Raw genomic sequence first — 15,162 nt, forward strand, 5'->3', positions numbered from 1 at the left:
TAAAATGTTTTTGTTTTTTATTGGTCTGATGAAATATTCTGATTTTAAAGGGCATGGTTTTATTAGCTGGAAGTCAAAAATCCTCATAGGTAAAGTCTGTAAAACATTCTTCTGTGTGTAATTAACCAATATGTGACTCAGTCAGTGATTGTGGTTGGAAATTTGAGTTTATTAATCTGATGATCATGTTCATGTCTTTATTCCAAATGCTTATGAACTCTCACCAGATGAACATGCCTGGTTCGCACACCAAGGTTAGATGTTGTTTACTGCAGCATTATTGAGATGTGATTTAACCAGAATTGATTGATTAATTCAACTCCATGGTAACAAAAGCAAACAGCTAACTCTGATACCGCAGCAGAATGATTGAGTTGGATCAGTGCTAGAATCAGACATGTCTTCCTGTCTCCTGTCTGTCCTCTTGCACAATTTCCTACCAGCAGCAGTGAGTTCATTCGACAACACCCAGCAACAACTTGCAACACAACAAACTTCTCCAGGGAGGAGAAGGAATTTCTCAAACTCATGCATCTACAAGCTGTCTGCAGAGGGAACATATTTCTTCCATCCACTTTTCACATCCGCTGGCTCATCACCAGGTCTGACAGGAGTCACAATGCTCAGCTTTACAAAGGAGAGAGAAACAAAGTGCAACATCTTCAACCTGACAGCAGTGACGTGTTGAGTCAGTGAAACAATGCGAGCCGACAGAGAGAAACGTCTTCTCTTTCTGTCGCTCTGTTCTTCCTCAGCGTGCTGCATACTTCAGCGAATCAGGGGAGGCGACCTTTTGTTCCCAAACACAAACTCTGAGTGCAGACGGCACAGATGTGAGCTTAGCATGAGAAACTCCACAGAGTTTGAATCCGAAGGCTGGATCTCCAGCCTGTGTTGCTCCAGTTTGATGCACAGTTACGTAACTTTGGTAGTAAGCGAAGTCCTCCAGACAGAGCAGGCATGCATGGAGGAGAGGTTTAATTAACGGAGAATATCTCAGTCATTTAAGATGAGCTACGGTGGAAAAATATCTGAAGCCATGAGATCATTTTACTTCTGACTAGGAAGGCACTGATCTACTTTATTTACTTCCAAAACTGATATCAATATCTGAGGTTTAGTATTGGCCGATACTGATCTGATGCTGAAAAACAGCTGAATCGACTAAAAACATTAATTTTTTAAAAATACAAACATAAATGTGCTGAATTACAAATCAATTTAATAACTTTTCACCAGCACAGCACATTTAAAGCCACCAAAAGCTTCACACGCCTGGTCAAACATGAAAAAACACATTTCATCTGTTCAGTAAGCACCATTACTGGTAGAGCAGCAAATGCAAAATGAATAATAAATCAAATGATGTGTAATGTCAAAAAATCAATTAAACTATTTAGCTGCAGTTAATCACATGATGTCTGCAGTGAACTCAGAATTGCATAACTAGTTATGGATTTTTTAGTGATTGTTAAAAGTATTCACACCCTTTCCTTTCTGCTCCTTTTATTATGTTTCAAATGTCAATTTCAATATATTTTATTGTGATTTTATGTGAAATACCAACACAGAGCAGAGCATATAGTGAAGATTGTTTTTATTATTTTGTTACCAAAAATATTAATAAATAAGATCTGATATGTACATCTTTTGACTTCTAAAGGCAGTCGAATTCATTGGTTTTTATTTAGGGGAATCAAAATAAAGAGGCTACGTCAGCTCAGATTTTCTTTCTAAAAACAAATAAAAATTTATTATTTCTCTCCACATCACAATTATGTGCGACCCTATGTTGGTCATATAAAACACACTAAAGAGTTTGAAGTGTGAATCCTGAAAAGTTCCTGTGGATGAAAGAAAAATTCAGTTTGTTCCTCAAAGAGCAAAGAAAAGTGACACAGAAAAAAACCACCAGTACTGCAAGTGGTTTTCTAACAAAATCAGTTTCCTGTTTTAAGGATCAAAACAGTTTAGACGGTTCCTCTCCTACCGCCGGCGTTAAACTGAAGCTTAGAAAAAAGGTTGTGAGACTCAACAAGTTAAAATTGAAAAAACAACTCAGTTACGTCACCCGTTAGTTTCTCAGCTCATGTTTAGCATCAGGTTTGACGTCAAACCTTTGAAGCTAAAAATAAAAACAATAAAACTTTCATGATGTTCCACAAATGCAGTGTTGTTCGAAAATTTGCTAGAAAAAAATCAGAAATTTTGAGATTAATTTCGGAAATATTTGAGAAAAACTTAGACACTTTCTCTTGAACATATCTGAGTTTCATAAGTTGAACTTCTGAAACTGAGAAAGTGTTTTTTCAAGAAAATTCTCTGACTTTTGAAACCCAGAAATGTTTTAGTATTTTCTAGAATATTTCTGAATTTTTTTTTTGAGGAAATTTACTCCTTTTTCCCCTCTATCTACCATGGCTCTAACTCGCTGTCGCACCATACAGACAGCATGGAGCGTATGCAAGGAAAACACCATTATAAAAACGATTTTCCAAAAATTTTAATCAAGTAGTGTAATAGTAAAAGATAAACACTCCTAAGAAAAAGAAAGAGGGAACCAAAAGTTTCTGTGAACATGTACCTGACAGTCATTGCTGATGTTTTTCCTAAATTCTTTCTGCTGCTGAAAGTCCAGCTTTAATAGAGCAGGACTCTCTTACTGATGATCAGTTAATCGCTGCATTTAAACGACATGGTTTCTGCTCTGACACTATTAGGTTTTATGGAATCCATTTCCATTTGGATATTTTCTTCTCCATTAAACATAACAGCTGAATCATTTAAATAACCACATAAAGATTTGTACAAAGGATAACTGATCCAAGTTTAGATCAGAAACTTCCTTTTATCATTCAATAATCTTTCTAAGAAATGATAGTAACAGTTTCATCTGTATTGCAGTATTGTAGATCCAGAGGAAGTTAAAACCTCTCCTGCCTCAGGTCTTCGTTCCCCAAACTGTTTCCTGCCCATGAAACCAGCAGCAGCTTTCAGACAGAGACACGCGCTGTGGCTCGCAGCTTCCCGCTACAACGGCGCGCTGTCGCGTCTCCTAAAGCTGTGACAACAAGCTCAGAAAGAGCAAAACCAACGAAGGCCAGGATGGCCTCAATAACCACTTCTGCTGAGACTGGTTGGTGAAGTGGAAACAAAAATGCCTTCAGCGTCGCGTCACTAACCTCAGCAGAGCTTAATCTGGAGCTGTGACTAAAACTACAGTTACTCTGACAGTAATATAGCTCCATAGTAACTATCCTGGTGTTACTGCAGAGCAGATACTTATTTGTTTATTTAAAGTATTTCTTGATTTTGCAGGTTTGGTAATATTAAGCCTGCCAGACATGGAGAGGCATTAAGCAAGGAAATGTGGTAATAATTCAGTTACTTTGTGGTGTGATAAAGAGGATTATTACTTTTAACATCAGACCAAGTTGGCTTGGATAACTATAAGTCCATTAATAAGAGTAAAAATACTTACATTATATTATTATAATATAAACATTGATTGTTCATATTGGCTCAGTTTTACTCACAGGACTGATCCCAATATGTTAAAATTGGCAAACATCAGCCAATAGCGATGCTACTAATCACATCCCAGACTAATCACACTTCAGTTTTCAGATTTTTCTCTGGAACATGAATACAAATTATTTGCATGAAATCCACCTACTCGTGGATTTTTATCACAAAGTATCTAAAGAATTGAAGAAAAAGTTCAGCTTGAAAAGCTGGAATGCCTCTGTGCAATATTTATGTTTCCATCTGATTGTCACGTGAATTTTGAGCAAACTTTTTTAAAATGTCGCAAAATAAGGAGAAAAGGTAAAAAAGCAAAGTTTGTATCTGCATACGACATCAACCAGTCCCTCCACTTTCTCCTGATTCCATGATCATGGAAATTCATGCAAAATCAACAGATCTCCGCACTTTTTCACGCTAATGTGTAATTGTGAGTTCATTGCAAATTTTCTGCAAAGTTTTCAAAACGTTAGCTTTAAATGACACACTCCCACCAGCAGGTGTCAGTATTACTTTTTACTTTTCCTGCCTCGGCTGAAATAACAAAAAGTATTTCACTGTAATATTGCAATAAGCACAAATAACTCAAAATTTCTTTTACTTCTAAATTAGTACCACAAAATCAATGATTTTAATTGCAAAAAATATTAAAAAATTTTAAAAAATCACAAAATCTTGGAGGGCCTGATCAATTTGAAAAGGTGTTCAGTTTTATTTTTGAGTACATGTCGACTGCAGACACAGCTATTTATTCATATTTTAACAGTTTTATAATGGCTTTTATATTCTGGCAACCGGCTCTTTGAGAACATTCATGATCTGTGGCCCAAAATGAAAATGAGTCTGTAGATTTTCTGCAGTACGAAAGTTTTCAGAGTATTAAAGCATTTGGTGTTTACAATGTTAAGATGGGCAGCTATGAGCGTTTGTAGAGGGAGTTTACTATTCGTGGCTGTAGTCCCTAATCCCAACAAATACCAGGGATCCGCTGTATAATCACTATGATTATCCAGCTGTAATATCACGTGTCAGGATAATAAAGCGCATTAAGCCGTTTTTTGCAGCAGCATCTCAGTGGAGCTATCAGTCTTTTTCTGTTACACTAAACACTGAGAAATCAACTTTGTATTCTTTAGTCAAAGTTTCAACTCGTTAATGATAGAAAGTTTCACACACTGAAGCAGCCTGCCGGGTGTCCTGCAGACTCAGTCAGGCTCTTGTTTCTGTTTCTCTGTCAGTTTTTGGGCTGAAGGATCAGATTCCTCCTCTTATGTAAGGCAAAGCCTGCAGCCTGATCCACTCCGCTCCCTCTCCCGGACTGTAAACCAGCTCTGGCTCTGGTAAATATCCAGCTTCCAGCTTTTATTTATGGCACCAAACTAATCAAACACGCGTGGTCAGTTTCCACTGTGACACCAGAACTCCGTCAGCAGCGATAACCAGTAAAAGTTATGATGTTAAAACCTGAAAGCTGATGATTAAATCTGAGCAACTTTCCTCTCATGTTTTCGCTTTTTAAACTCGTCTCTAACCCGCAGAGCCCGCAGAGAGGCGGCTGCTCACCTTCCCCGGGTCTCCTCCTCCCTGCAGCGGACTGACACACCGCGACCGTCCCGGACCTGGCTCATGTTTCCCCGCAGACTCTGATTCACGCAGCGGACAGCTGACAGACCGCCGCACGCAGGCGGAGTGTCACTGCGCATGTCCGCTTCTGTACCTCACTGCATTACTGATGAACTTCACCAGGTTGCTCATTCAGCTGCTGTTTAGATTTAAACAACCAGTTTATTTATATTTATGTCGTGATGTTTAATTTAATTCTTCTAGTTTCCAAATTTGGGGTCTGAGGGCCAAGAATGGCTCACGAAATTCTAAATGTGGGTCCTAAAAAAATGAGCAGAAATATAATATAATTTTAAAGTGAGGATTAATAGCATAAATTCAACACAACTGTTACAAAAATAAACTCAGTATCCAAGAGTGGTCAGAAATAATCAGAATAATCATGTGTCATATGGGATACTCCTTATAAGATGAACTAAAAATATAACAATTTAACAAAAAAACTCAGAAAACTAAATTTAGATTCTGATTGTACCAATTATAAGATTACTGCTGGTTGAATAATATATTTTGATTAAATTATTACAATAATATCTAGAATATTCGCTGTGTGCACCATTATTGGCCAAGTCTTAGAGGATTATTTTTTTATTAATCACCAACTACAGACTCAGTTAATCCAAAATGTTAATAAACCTCAAACATGAACGGTCAAGAAGGTAAAAGTGAGGATTTGGTTTTCTTAGGAAAATCTGATAATAGTTGCACAATTATTGTGAAACTATTATTGTGCAAAATTATTACACAACAAAATGAAACACACTTTTCCCATTTAAGTGAAAATTATATTCAAAACTTTCCAACTTCCTTACAAAAATAAACCTATAAGTGGCCAATAAAGCAAATCTTCTTATCAATACCTCTGATAACCCATCCATTCACAGAGTCGGTCAGCTCTTCATCTGTTGACGATCAACTTTCTGTACAGCAGACTCATGTGACACAAAAGATGTTTCCATTGCAGTTTGTGGAAATGAGAAATTTTGATGTGCCAAAAAACCAGGTCATCCCACTGCAAAAACATTTATCAAAAAAATTAGAGCGTTTTTTCCCCCGAAATTGCAGCATGTCCATTATTTTTGTAAGTTTCATTTGTTCAATTTTATGGTAAATGGAAACAGCTTATCCAAAAGAAAAGAAAAAAAACATCATCCTCTTATCACTTCCTGTTGTCTTCATAGTTTCTACCAGTAGTAACATCCGACTGTTGATCACGTGACTTGTGTGACACATAAAAAAGTGTTTCCATTGCAGTTTTGAAATCGAAATACATTTATTCTTTATGGCTGGAAAACCCATCTCATCCTAACACAAAAACAAAATAAATTTAATGAATTTATTTTTGTCATTTTAATTCACGCACCTTTATGGGTATGGAAACGTCCCACCTGGGTAAATTCAGATATAAGGTATGCGGGTTGATAAAACATGTATTTTTTCCCCTCTGCAGGTAAATCAGCCTCTCACCTGCCGCCAGCCTCCACTTCCTGCGGAGCCTCGGTGGTTTCCTGTCTCCCGGTTTGTGGGTCGCCGTGGCTTCGCGCTCTTTCAGAAATCGGGTCCATTGGAACATAAACGTCCTGCTTTGAAGCCATGTTGAAATGCTGCGCCTCGCACTGAGTAACGGGGTCACCTGACGAGCAGCCGGCAGGTGTTGGGGTCAAAGGTGAAACCCGGCAGGGCGCGGCGGGCGGCGGCAGAGGCTGCTCCGGGTTAGTCAGGCTGAGGCTGGACAGAGCGCCGAGCAGCGGGGAGTCTCGGACATGCTTCCCCGGGTTCAGACTCCCGCCCTCCGGGCTCTGCGCAGCCCTCTGGCCCCGGAGGCTCTTCTTCTGCTTCTCGCCGCGGGGAACCGTCCCCACATGGGTGTACATGTCGCTGGAACGGGCGTATCCGGTGCTGCGGAGGCCGGACTGCATGTCGTCCACTGACTGCGTCTCCTCCAGCACTGCCGCTGCTGCCGCTGGCTGCCTGGCTCCGCAGAGGCTCCCATCAGACTGAGAGGCTGCTTTGTTGTTGCGTTTCTCTGGGGAGCGGCGGGAGGAGAGGCTGGTGAGGCTCCCGAACCATTTAAAACCTGCAGAGGAGGACGAGGCTCATTAGGCTTCAAAGGAACATCCGTTTTTAGCATTTCTCTGCATTCACACACCAGACACACTTCTGACTCAATCTGACACTTTTTATGGATGTCAGATTTCAGACAACCTGCAGTAGCAAATGAGTAAACTGGATTTATGTTGAACCGCAGAGATAAAATTACAGAGTGCAAGAAAAGTAAGTTAAAACAGATTTTAAAAAACAATACGAGGAGCATTTAGCTAAAAGTTTGTCTGAATAAAAGTGTCTTAAGCTGCTTTTTAAATGATTTAACAAAAACAACCAACACAATTACAAATGAAAAAACTCAGTGACATTAACGAAACAGAAGAGGCCGATTCCAGTAGAGACATCGCTGATTATTCGATTCCACTTTTGACTTCAGAACCAGGAATGATTCCAGGATTCGCTGTCTGTGGTTAGATGGGCTCACAGCAGCTTCCAATCAGTCAGTTAGTATTTTTCAGCAACAAGGCAGATCAAAGTGTTTTACATCATAAAAACACAAAAATAAAGTCATAAAAACTTTATACGGTCTCCAATTAAGAAATCAGTAACAGACATAAATTTTGCCGAGTTCCTTCATCAATATACAAAAAATGTGTTTGTCAATGTTCTGTTTTTATTTTTCAAAAGTAACTTAACATCTGGGTTTTTAGCCTTCATTTTAAGGAACTCTGTTTCGGCTGTTCTGCAGTTTTCTGGTAGTTTGCTCCAGATTAGTGGTGCATAGAAGCTGAAAGCTGCTTCTACATGTTTAGTTCTGGGAAAAGAACTGAGCTGAGTTTTTTAGTGTGTCCTGATTCCAAACATTCTTGGAAAGAAACAGCTGCATTCATATTTTCAGCAAATGCACTAAAATCAGAATAATTTCATGTTTTAAAGCCAAAAGTGGAATCATCCAATCAGTGATGTCCTGGTTTCTCACTGGGATTTACTGCTACCGTTTTGCTAATGTTGGGTTTTTAAATTTGTAGTTGTGTTTATTGATTTATTCAGATTGTAGCAAACGCTGGTGAAGCAAGCAGGAAGTAAAAAATAAAGTGGTCCAGATGCATTTCTGAGGCGAGGTGTGAGCTGAGGACCTGCTGCTTCCCTCCTGCTGCTCTCTGAACCACCAGCCTGTTAATGACTCAGATTAATGGAGACCTTCAGCTGGTTTTCCTGTCAAACTTTCTATAAAAACATGAAGAATCTGTGTTCAGTAAGCAGAAACAACACGTCCAGAGTAATATGTATGTTATAAAGTTCATAGCTGCTGTTTGGAGTGACTTGTTTTAATGCAACAACAGTTTTGACATGCAGGAAATGACTTGCAAGCAAGAACATTTGGTAAAAAGGGAAACAAAACATCTGTGTGTTTTTATCACGACTGTAGAGATGACAAACCTTTAATACGTTCATATTTAAATTCCTCTGAATGTTTTGATCCGCTGCTGAAATGAGGTGAAGCCAGATGTTATATAAAAAGATAAGTTTAATCTGGCCTCCGATATTTTATCTTTCATCTGATGCTGCAGGAGAATCAAAATGTTTTCATGTCTGAGGAATGTTCTAATATAAAAGCTTCCAGCAGATCCAGTTTCGGCCTCCGGGGTCAGTTCGGCTCTAAAGGCCTGACAGATATTTATCTGCTCCTTGTAACACTGCAGAAAAACTCCTGATGCAACTAACTGGATGTCTGCTGGAGATGCAGATAGACTGTTTTCCTCTGAAGTTATGATGTTTGTGAAACGTGTTTGAAGTCAGAAGGTCACAGATATTATCTGAAAATATTACCGAAAGCATAAAAACACAAGTCACTGCTTCTGTTTTTATTCCCTCTGACCTTTGAAACCTGCAGTCAGAGGAAAAGTTCATCACTTTAACTGATAGAAATAAAAAACAGAATCAACAGGATCTCATGTCCAGATCATAACTTTATGCTCTCAGTCAATATGAAACTGTAAAAACCACCAAACTCTGTTATTCATTACCATTTGCAAAGTTACACAGTTAAAAATTAACACCAATAATTTGGGTTATTTGGTCATAAGACAAAAAAATGGAGGTTCATTTTTTCAAAATCATATTTTCACCATGTTATTCATTCACAGTTTCATCAGTTTTATCAGCAAGCTAAATATTTAATTTACAGGTAAAGTTTAGATTGGCAAAATATTTAGTTAACAAGCTAACTATTTAGCTTCAGACTTTAGCTCTGAGCAAAATATTTAGTTAACAAGCTAACTATTTAGCTTCAGACTTTAGCTCTGAGCAAAATATTTAGTTAACAAGCTAACTATTTAGCTTCAGACTTTAGCTCTGAGCAAAATATTTAGTTAACAAGCTAACTATTTAGCTTCAGACTTTAGCTCTGAGCAAAATATTTAGTTAACAAGCTAACTATTTAGCTTCAGACTTTAGCTCTGAGCAAAATATTTAGTTAACAAGCTAACTATTTAGCTTCAGACTTTAGCTCTGAGCAAAATATTTAGTTAACAAGCTAACTATTTAGCTTCAGACTTTAGCTCTGAGCAAAATATTTAGTTATATTTAACTAGATATATAGTTTAGTTGTCTAGCTAACTAAATATTTTCTTTCCTAGCTATGATCAGTTTGAAGCTAACAAGTTAACTTGCTGGCTAAATACTTACTTTGCCTCTACATATTCAGTACATTTAGTGAGCAAGTTACACTTTTAGCTTCAAGTTAAATATATAGTTAGTGAGCTAAATATTTAGTTTCCAAACAAGCTAAATATTTAGCTTCAAACTAAATGATGTTATTGACTTGACTTCCAGGCTAAGTTGTCCATTATCTGCCAACACGAAGCGGTTTGTTCTGTGTGAAGGATTTATGGGTCATGATGCTGACTGGGGAAACTTACAGACCAAATAAACAACCTGCCACTTCAACATGGCTAAATTTAAAGACTGTGAAGCCAACAGTGAACCGCAGACATGAACTGTCCCAGCTGAGCCACCGTCCCTTCGAAACGCACAAAGAAGACCCTGTGCTTCTTTTACAATGGTCCAAAATGATGTTTGTAAGAGGAACAGCAGACAAAGAAACTGTAGATACAGCAGACAAACGTCAATTCATCACATTCTGTCAGGAACACGAATCCTCACATCAGCCCCGTTTCTCCCACCCATCAGACACGACCTCTCTGTTCCTGTACGTGACTGTGTGACCGAATGAGGTCAAGAGCTGCTGTGTTTCCATTAAATGGGCCTGGACTGCTGTGTTTCTGGGGTTATACTGCTATAAGTATTGTATAAAAATGGAAATATTTACATTAAATGAAAGCACAAGACAGATGGAGATCACTTTGAAAATGTAGAAGTTAAAACTGATTTTATTTTTTATTTTCACAGGATGTTCAAGTCTTTGTTTTAAATTTAAAAAAAACTCAGTTATTCAAGGCTTAATAACAAAAAACCACTGAATTAAGAAAATCACCAGTAAAACATTAAAGTCTTACATTTCTACTATTAAACGGTAAAACAAAAATATTTCCATCAGATCTTTATTTTCTTTCAGATTATAAAATATTAGAGTTAATTCTATTTTCACCCAGAAACCGTTTGAGACGATGTGAAAAAGTTCTTCAGATGTTGATTCATCTCTATGGAGAACAAAACCTGTCATAATTATATGAGTGAGTTTCCTCTGTAACCTTTTTGATTTCCTTTTAAGGTTTTGCATCAAATAAGTGAAATCAGCCAGTTTTATTCCAACAGCAGTTTATAAAATGAGTCCTGATCTTCCTTTTTGCACATTTATTTCTTTGTACTTTCATTATCAAACACAGAAAAACACAGGTTTAATATTTAGGGCACCGACAGGACAGCGGTCCTGGATGGAGTCTAAATGTTTTGCCCGTAGATTTAAGATTTAATTGTAAGTTGAGCAGAACTGCATCAAGCAACAGAAAACATGTTTCCCCTGATTTTACATTTTTAAAGTGACAGTGTCACTTTTTGTGTAAAAAGTTTTCCCAACTAAGAACAGGAGCAGCTCTTACCCTTTTTTATTTTGCTCATGGCGTCGGGTTGAGGACCCGTGTGAGGAACGGTGTGTGAGGACTCCGGCGTCTTCCAGTCAGTTTGATGCTGAGCCTCATGCGCTTCACGCCACAGAGAGAATCTACTTCCTGTCTTCAACACAGCGGAAACGTTGAAGGGCTGAAATTCACTCTGGGTTTCACATTATGTTGATGTAATCAGAGAAAAAAGTCACCGACTTCAGTCTGAGTGTGTGTGTGTGTGTGTGTGTGTGTGTGTGTGTGTGTGTGTGTGTGTGTGTGTGTGTGTGTGTGTGTGTGTGTGTGTGTGTGTGTGTGTGTGTTACTAAAACAGAAATCTGCTGTGACGTACACACAGATTTTACAGATAGAAATGAAGTCAGGGAAGGAGTCAGACTTCTTCTTTGGTTTGGTGAAATTGTCTCTTATCTCAGGCTGAAATGAACAAACTGCAGTAAAAACTGTTTTCATCTATAAAACAAAGATGAAGTCAAAATGGAAAATGGTTGGAGAAACTAAGAGCTTCCTCTTTGCTTCCACTGATCAGTTTTAAGGGACGCTAATGATTAACTGATCCTCGTAGTGAAACTTGTGGTTTCTGGGTGTTTGAGGTTTGGGCATCATTTGAGTTTAAAGTTTGAGTTTAGATCATTTCTGTGTTGCTGCATCTAAACATTTTAGTTTTCTCCTTGGTGCTTCGATGTTTTCCAGTCCGGTGACTCGGTTCGATTGGGGACCAATGTTGTAAAACTGTTACATTTCCAGCTGCTGTGGTTCTTTCTCACTGAACTGAGCGAAACAAACTAAACCCAACCTGTTCCCCTCCCCGCCTGTGGGGGCGCTGCACCAAGAACCTCTGAAGATGACACTGAGCACAACTTCCTTCTCCATCAAATGTAAACAAAAATGGAGTGGTTATAGTGGTTGGAGGATTTCTCTTTGGAGACATTTCTTGAGCTGGTACTGGGTTGTATTTACCCAGAATGCCCTTGGCTGAAGTCCACTTCCTGCTTTTGGAGCGGTCTCAGATCCACTGTTCACATTTGCTTTTCAAACCAGACCTTAGTTCAGTTTTTTGTTTTAGCTCCTGTGGCTCCTGGTCATTTTCCACCAGTGTGTAGAGAGTTTTTGGTTCTTCTTCTCCACAGGCTCTTTCCATGATTCCCTGTTGTTCTCTGCCTGCTGGAGTTCTGTAAGTTTTCTTAATTTTTCATTTAACATGTATTCTACGAGGTTCCTGAGCTCTTAAACATCCCCACACATGACAGAAACACCTGGTTTCTGCTCCAGATAGTACAGGTGTCTGTTAGCCCGATGCCAGGGCAGAAAGACGTCAGCAATGACCTGAGAGAATCGAACTGCTGGGATTTCCAGACTAACTGAAGTCCTTCATTCTACAGAGGAAGAGAGATGAGAAAAATCTCATCATCTCTCTTCCTCTGAGAGATGAGAGAAATTTATCCCAAAGCCGAAGCGTCCAAACCAAACCATAGATCTCCACCTGAGACTCTACCGGCATCCATTAGTGGGTCAAAGGTTAAAGTTCATGTCTAGATGGTTATAAAAAGAATAACTGTTGAAGGAGGAAACCTGGTTCTTCTCCCGTTTAAATGCTCAGAGAAAACCAAACTCAGCATATCAGAGCTGATGGTTTGTTCAGCCTGTTTCTGCATCATGAAGCTGAAGATTTGCTCTCGTTTAATCAGAGATAAAGAAAAGGAGGATTTCCCCGAGTTCCTCACGGGCTTCAGCAAACGGCTCCTTCCTGTGGTGCAGCTTAAAACTTCGCTTCAGAATCTGAAAGATACTCAGTTTATTTGTTCATTTAGTGAATTAAAAACTCAAACCTGAGTGAATGAAGCAGCAATAGAAAAAACAGACCTGACCACCTGATGCCACTCAGAGTTAATCCTGATTAACAAACATCCACATTTCACCAGATTGGATAATTAATTTCAAACAGGGTTATAATCTGTTAATCTGGATAGATTTATCCCTTTATTTTTTTTATTTTTCTCAGGTTATTTTTGTCTGACATTAAATTTGATGATGATCGTTTAATTTTACCAGTGAAGCAGAAAAACGGGAACTCTGTGAGGCGGTTCTGTAAATGTGACACATCTCCCTCCCTTTTCTCCAGAACTGGACCCGTCAGTCTTCCAGACTCTTTTTATATCCAGAGGTAAAAGTCCAAACTAAATGTCAGGCTGCTGCTTCCACAGCAACAAAAACAAAGTATCCAGATTCTTTGCAACTTGTTGAAACAGAACCTCTCACAGATATTTTGCACATGAAAACCTCCTGCCCAGTTTCACACTGACTGGCTTGTTACTGGTTTTCTGTTCTGTGTTCAGCCACCAGCAGCTGCAGCGTCGCCTGAAAGAGGCGTTAGAGAAAAACTGAAGGCTGTTTCTGAACGTTGCACAAATCTGAGCAGCTTCCCGGCATCCAGGAAACGTTTTCAGCTCAAAGAGTCAAAGTGTCGAGTCAGGATGAGGAAACAAACACAGGCAGAAAGAGACGACGCCTGGAAAAATAAGGATTTATTCAGGTTTCATTTGAGAGTAAAAGACAAAGAATAACACTAAAAAACTCAAGTCATAAAAATGTCTTATTACAGCTTTATTTTCATTCAAATCTATTCTTGTAGTATTATGACTTTGTTTTCATAATTTTATTTTTTTATTTTTTCTTTACTCTGATCCTAAAATTCAGTCGTAAAAAATTATTCTGAATTTTATAGTAGAAAAAATGTTCCAAAAACATACAGCCAGACATACCTCAGTGAAAACATGTTGATGTGTTAGATTGGCCTAGTCAAAGCCCACCTAAATCTGACTGAGAGTCAGGTTTAAAGTCAGATGTTCCTCATCCAGTCTGACGGAGCTGAAGCTGCTTTATTAAACTCATCATGATGTTCAGCCTCAACTACTAAATCTTTATGATTTTATGTTTTCCTGACCCACTGAAATCTGAATTGTTTTTGTTTTTTTTAAAAGTTTTTTTATTTTAACCGTCAGTTTTCACTGATCGTCTTATTGCGGCCACTAGATGGCAGCAGAAGCCATGATGAGCCTGATGAACGTCACACATCAACACTAAACTCTCATCTGAGCTGATGTTAGAGAAACAGGTTAACAAGCACACGGCCTATTCCAAACATTTAGGCAGGTTAGTTTATGGAAACAAACAAATCTGTAAACAGGTGGGATTTCAGCCTGAAGTTAAAGGAGCTCAGTGTTTCGGCTGTTTTGTAGTTTTCTGGATCAGCTGCAGCTGGAGGATTGATTGTTTATTCAGACCTGTGAAGATAAACACATGATGAGTTTCTCTGATGCTCAAACATCAGTCCTCTGATCCTGGAAATGTTCCTCAGCTGACAGAAGGCCGACTTTGGAACTGTCTTTACCTGAAGGCTGAGGTCAAAGTTCACCCTGATCTCTAGTTTTCAGCTGGAATAACTGGAGCTGTGTTGACTCTGGATCTTTATGTGGAGATCATTCAACATGACATCAATAAAGACAGATATAAACGTTTCACAATAACTGTAAAATGATCCAGTTTACAGGTTTAGGATCTGATCCGTTAACTTTCTGTCATGTTGGGTTCAACTTTGTAGATTCGTTAAAGCAATGAAGACTCCAGACTTCTCTTACTGTCCTTTATCAGCTCTGGTCAAACACTGAGACTCTAGTAATAAATGTTCTCACAGGAGGTTCAGTTCATAAGGGAAAATGTAATTATGTCACAGTGAGAGCAGGTTCAACAAAATCCCAATGATCGATCAGTTCATATAACGACACATGCTAATGCTAGCATAACTAGACTGGATCCATCTCACTGTAAAGATAATGAATTATATAGGGAGAGTTTGATCTTTTACTTCAGGAGGATTTCTGAACCATCC

General features: G+C 38.6%; 1 protein-coding gene and 2 long non-coding RNA genes across 4 annotated transcripts in view; 1 reads left to right on the forward strand and 2 right to left on the reverse strand.

Moving 5' to 3' along the window:
• The window catches only part of sh2d3cb (SH2 domain containing 3Cb), a 47,941-nt gene extending 36,563 nt beyond the window's left edge, over window positions 1–11,378 (reverse strand). The window contains exons 1-2 of one of the 2 annotated variants that reach the window (XM_008419337.3): window positions 11,256–11,378; window positions 6,616–7,225 (exon numbers count right to left, since the gene is read on the reverse strand). In XM_008419337.3, coding sequence (XP_008417559.2) covers window positions 6,616–7,225; window positions 11,256–11,274 — 629 coding nt within the window. In that variant the 5' untranslated portion in view covers window positions 11,275–11,378. Of the gene's footprint in view, window positions 1–5,088; window positions 5,244–6,615; window positions 7,226–11,255 lie in introns of those variants that run through there. The other variant, XM_008419338.3, reaches the window with a different exon arrangement.
• The window catches only part of LOC145552894 (uncharacterized), a 262,036-nt gene that overhangs the window by 135,975 nt on the left and 110,899 nt on the right, over window positions 1–15,162 (reverse strand). The gene's annotated exons all lie outside the window — the stretch shown is intronic.
• LOC145552889 (uncharacterized) lies at window positions 4,662–9,144 on the forward strand. The gene is made up of 3 exons (XR_014089014.1): window positions 4,662–4,865; window positions 5,064–5,271; window positions 6,599–9,144. It is a non-coding gene; the product is annotated as an uncharacterized LOC145552889 (long non-coding RNA).

The sequence above is a fragment of the Poecilia reticulata genome, chromosome 9, assembly GCF_904066995.2.
Source record: "Poecilia reticulata chromosome 9, P_reticulata-male-v2, whole genome shotgun sequence".
Classification (NCBI taxonomy): Eukaryota; Metazoa; Chordata; class Actinopteri; order Cyprinodontiformes; family Poeciliidae; genus Poecilia; species Poecilia reticulata.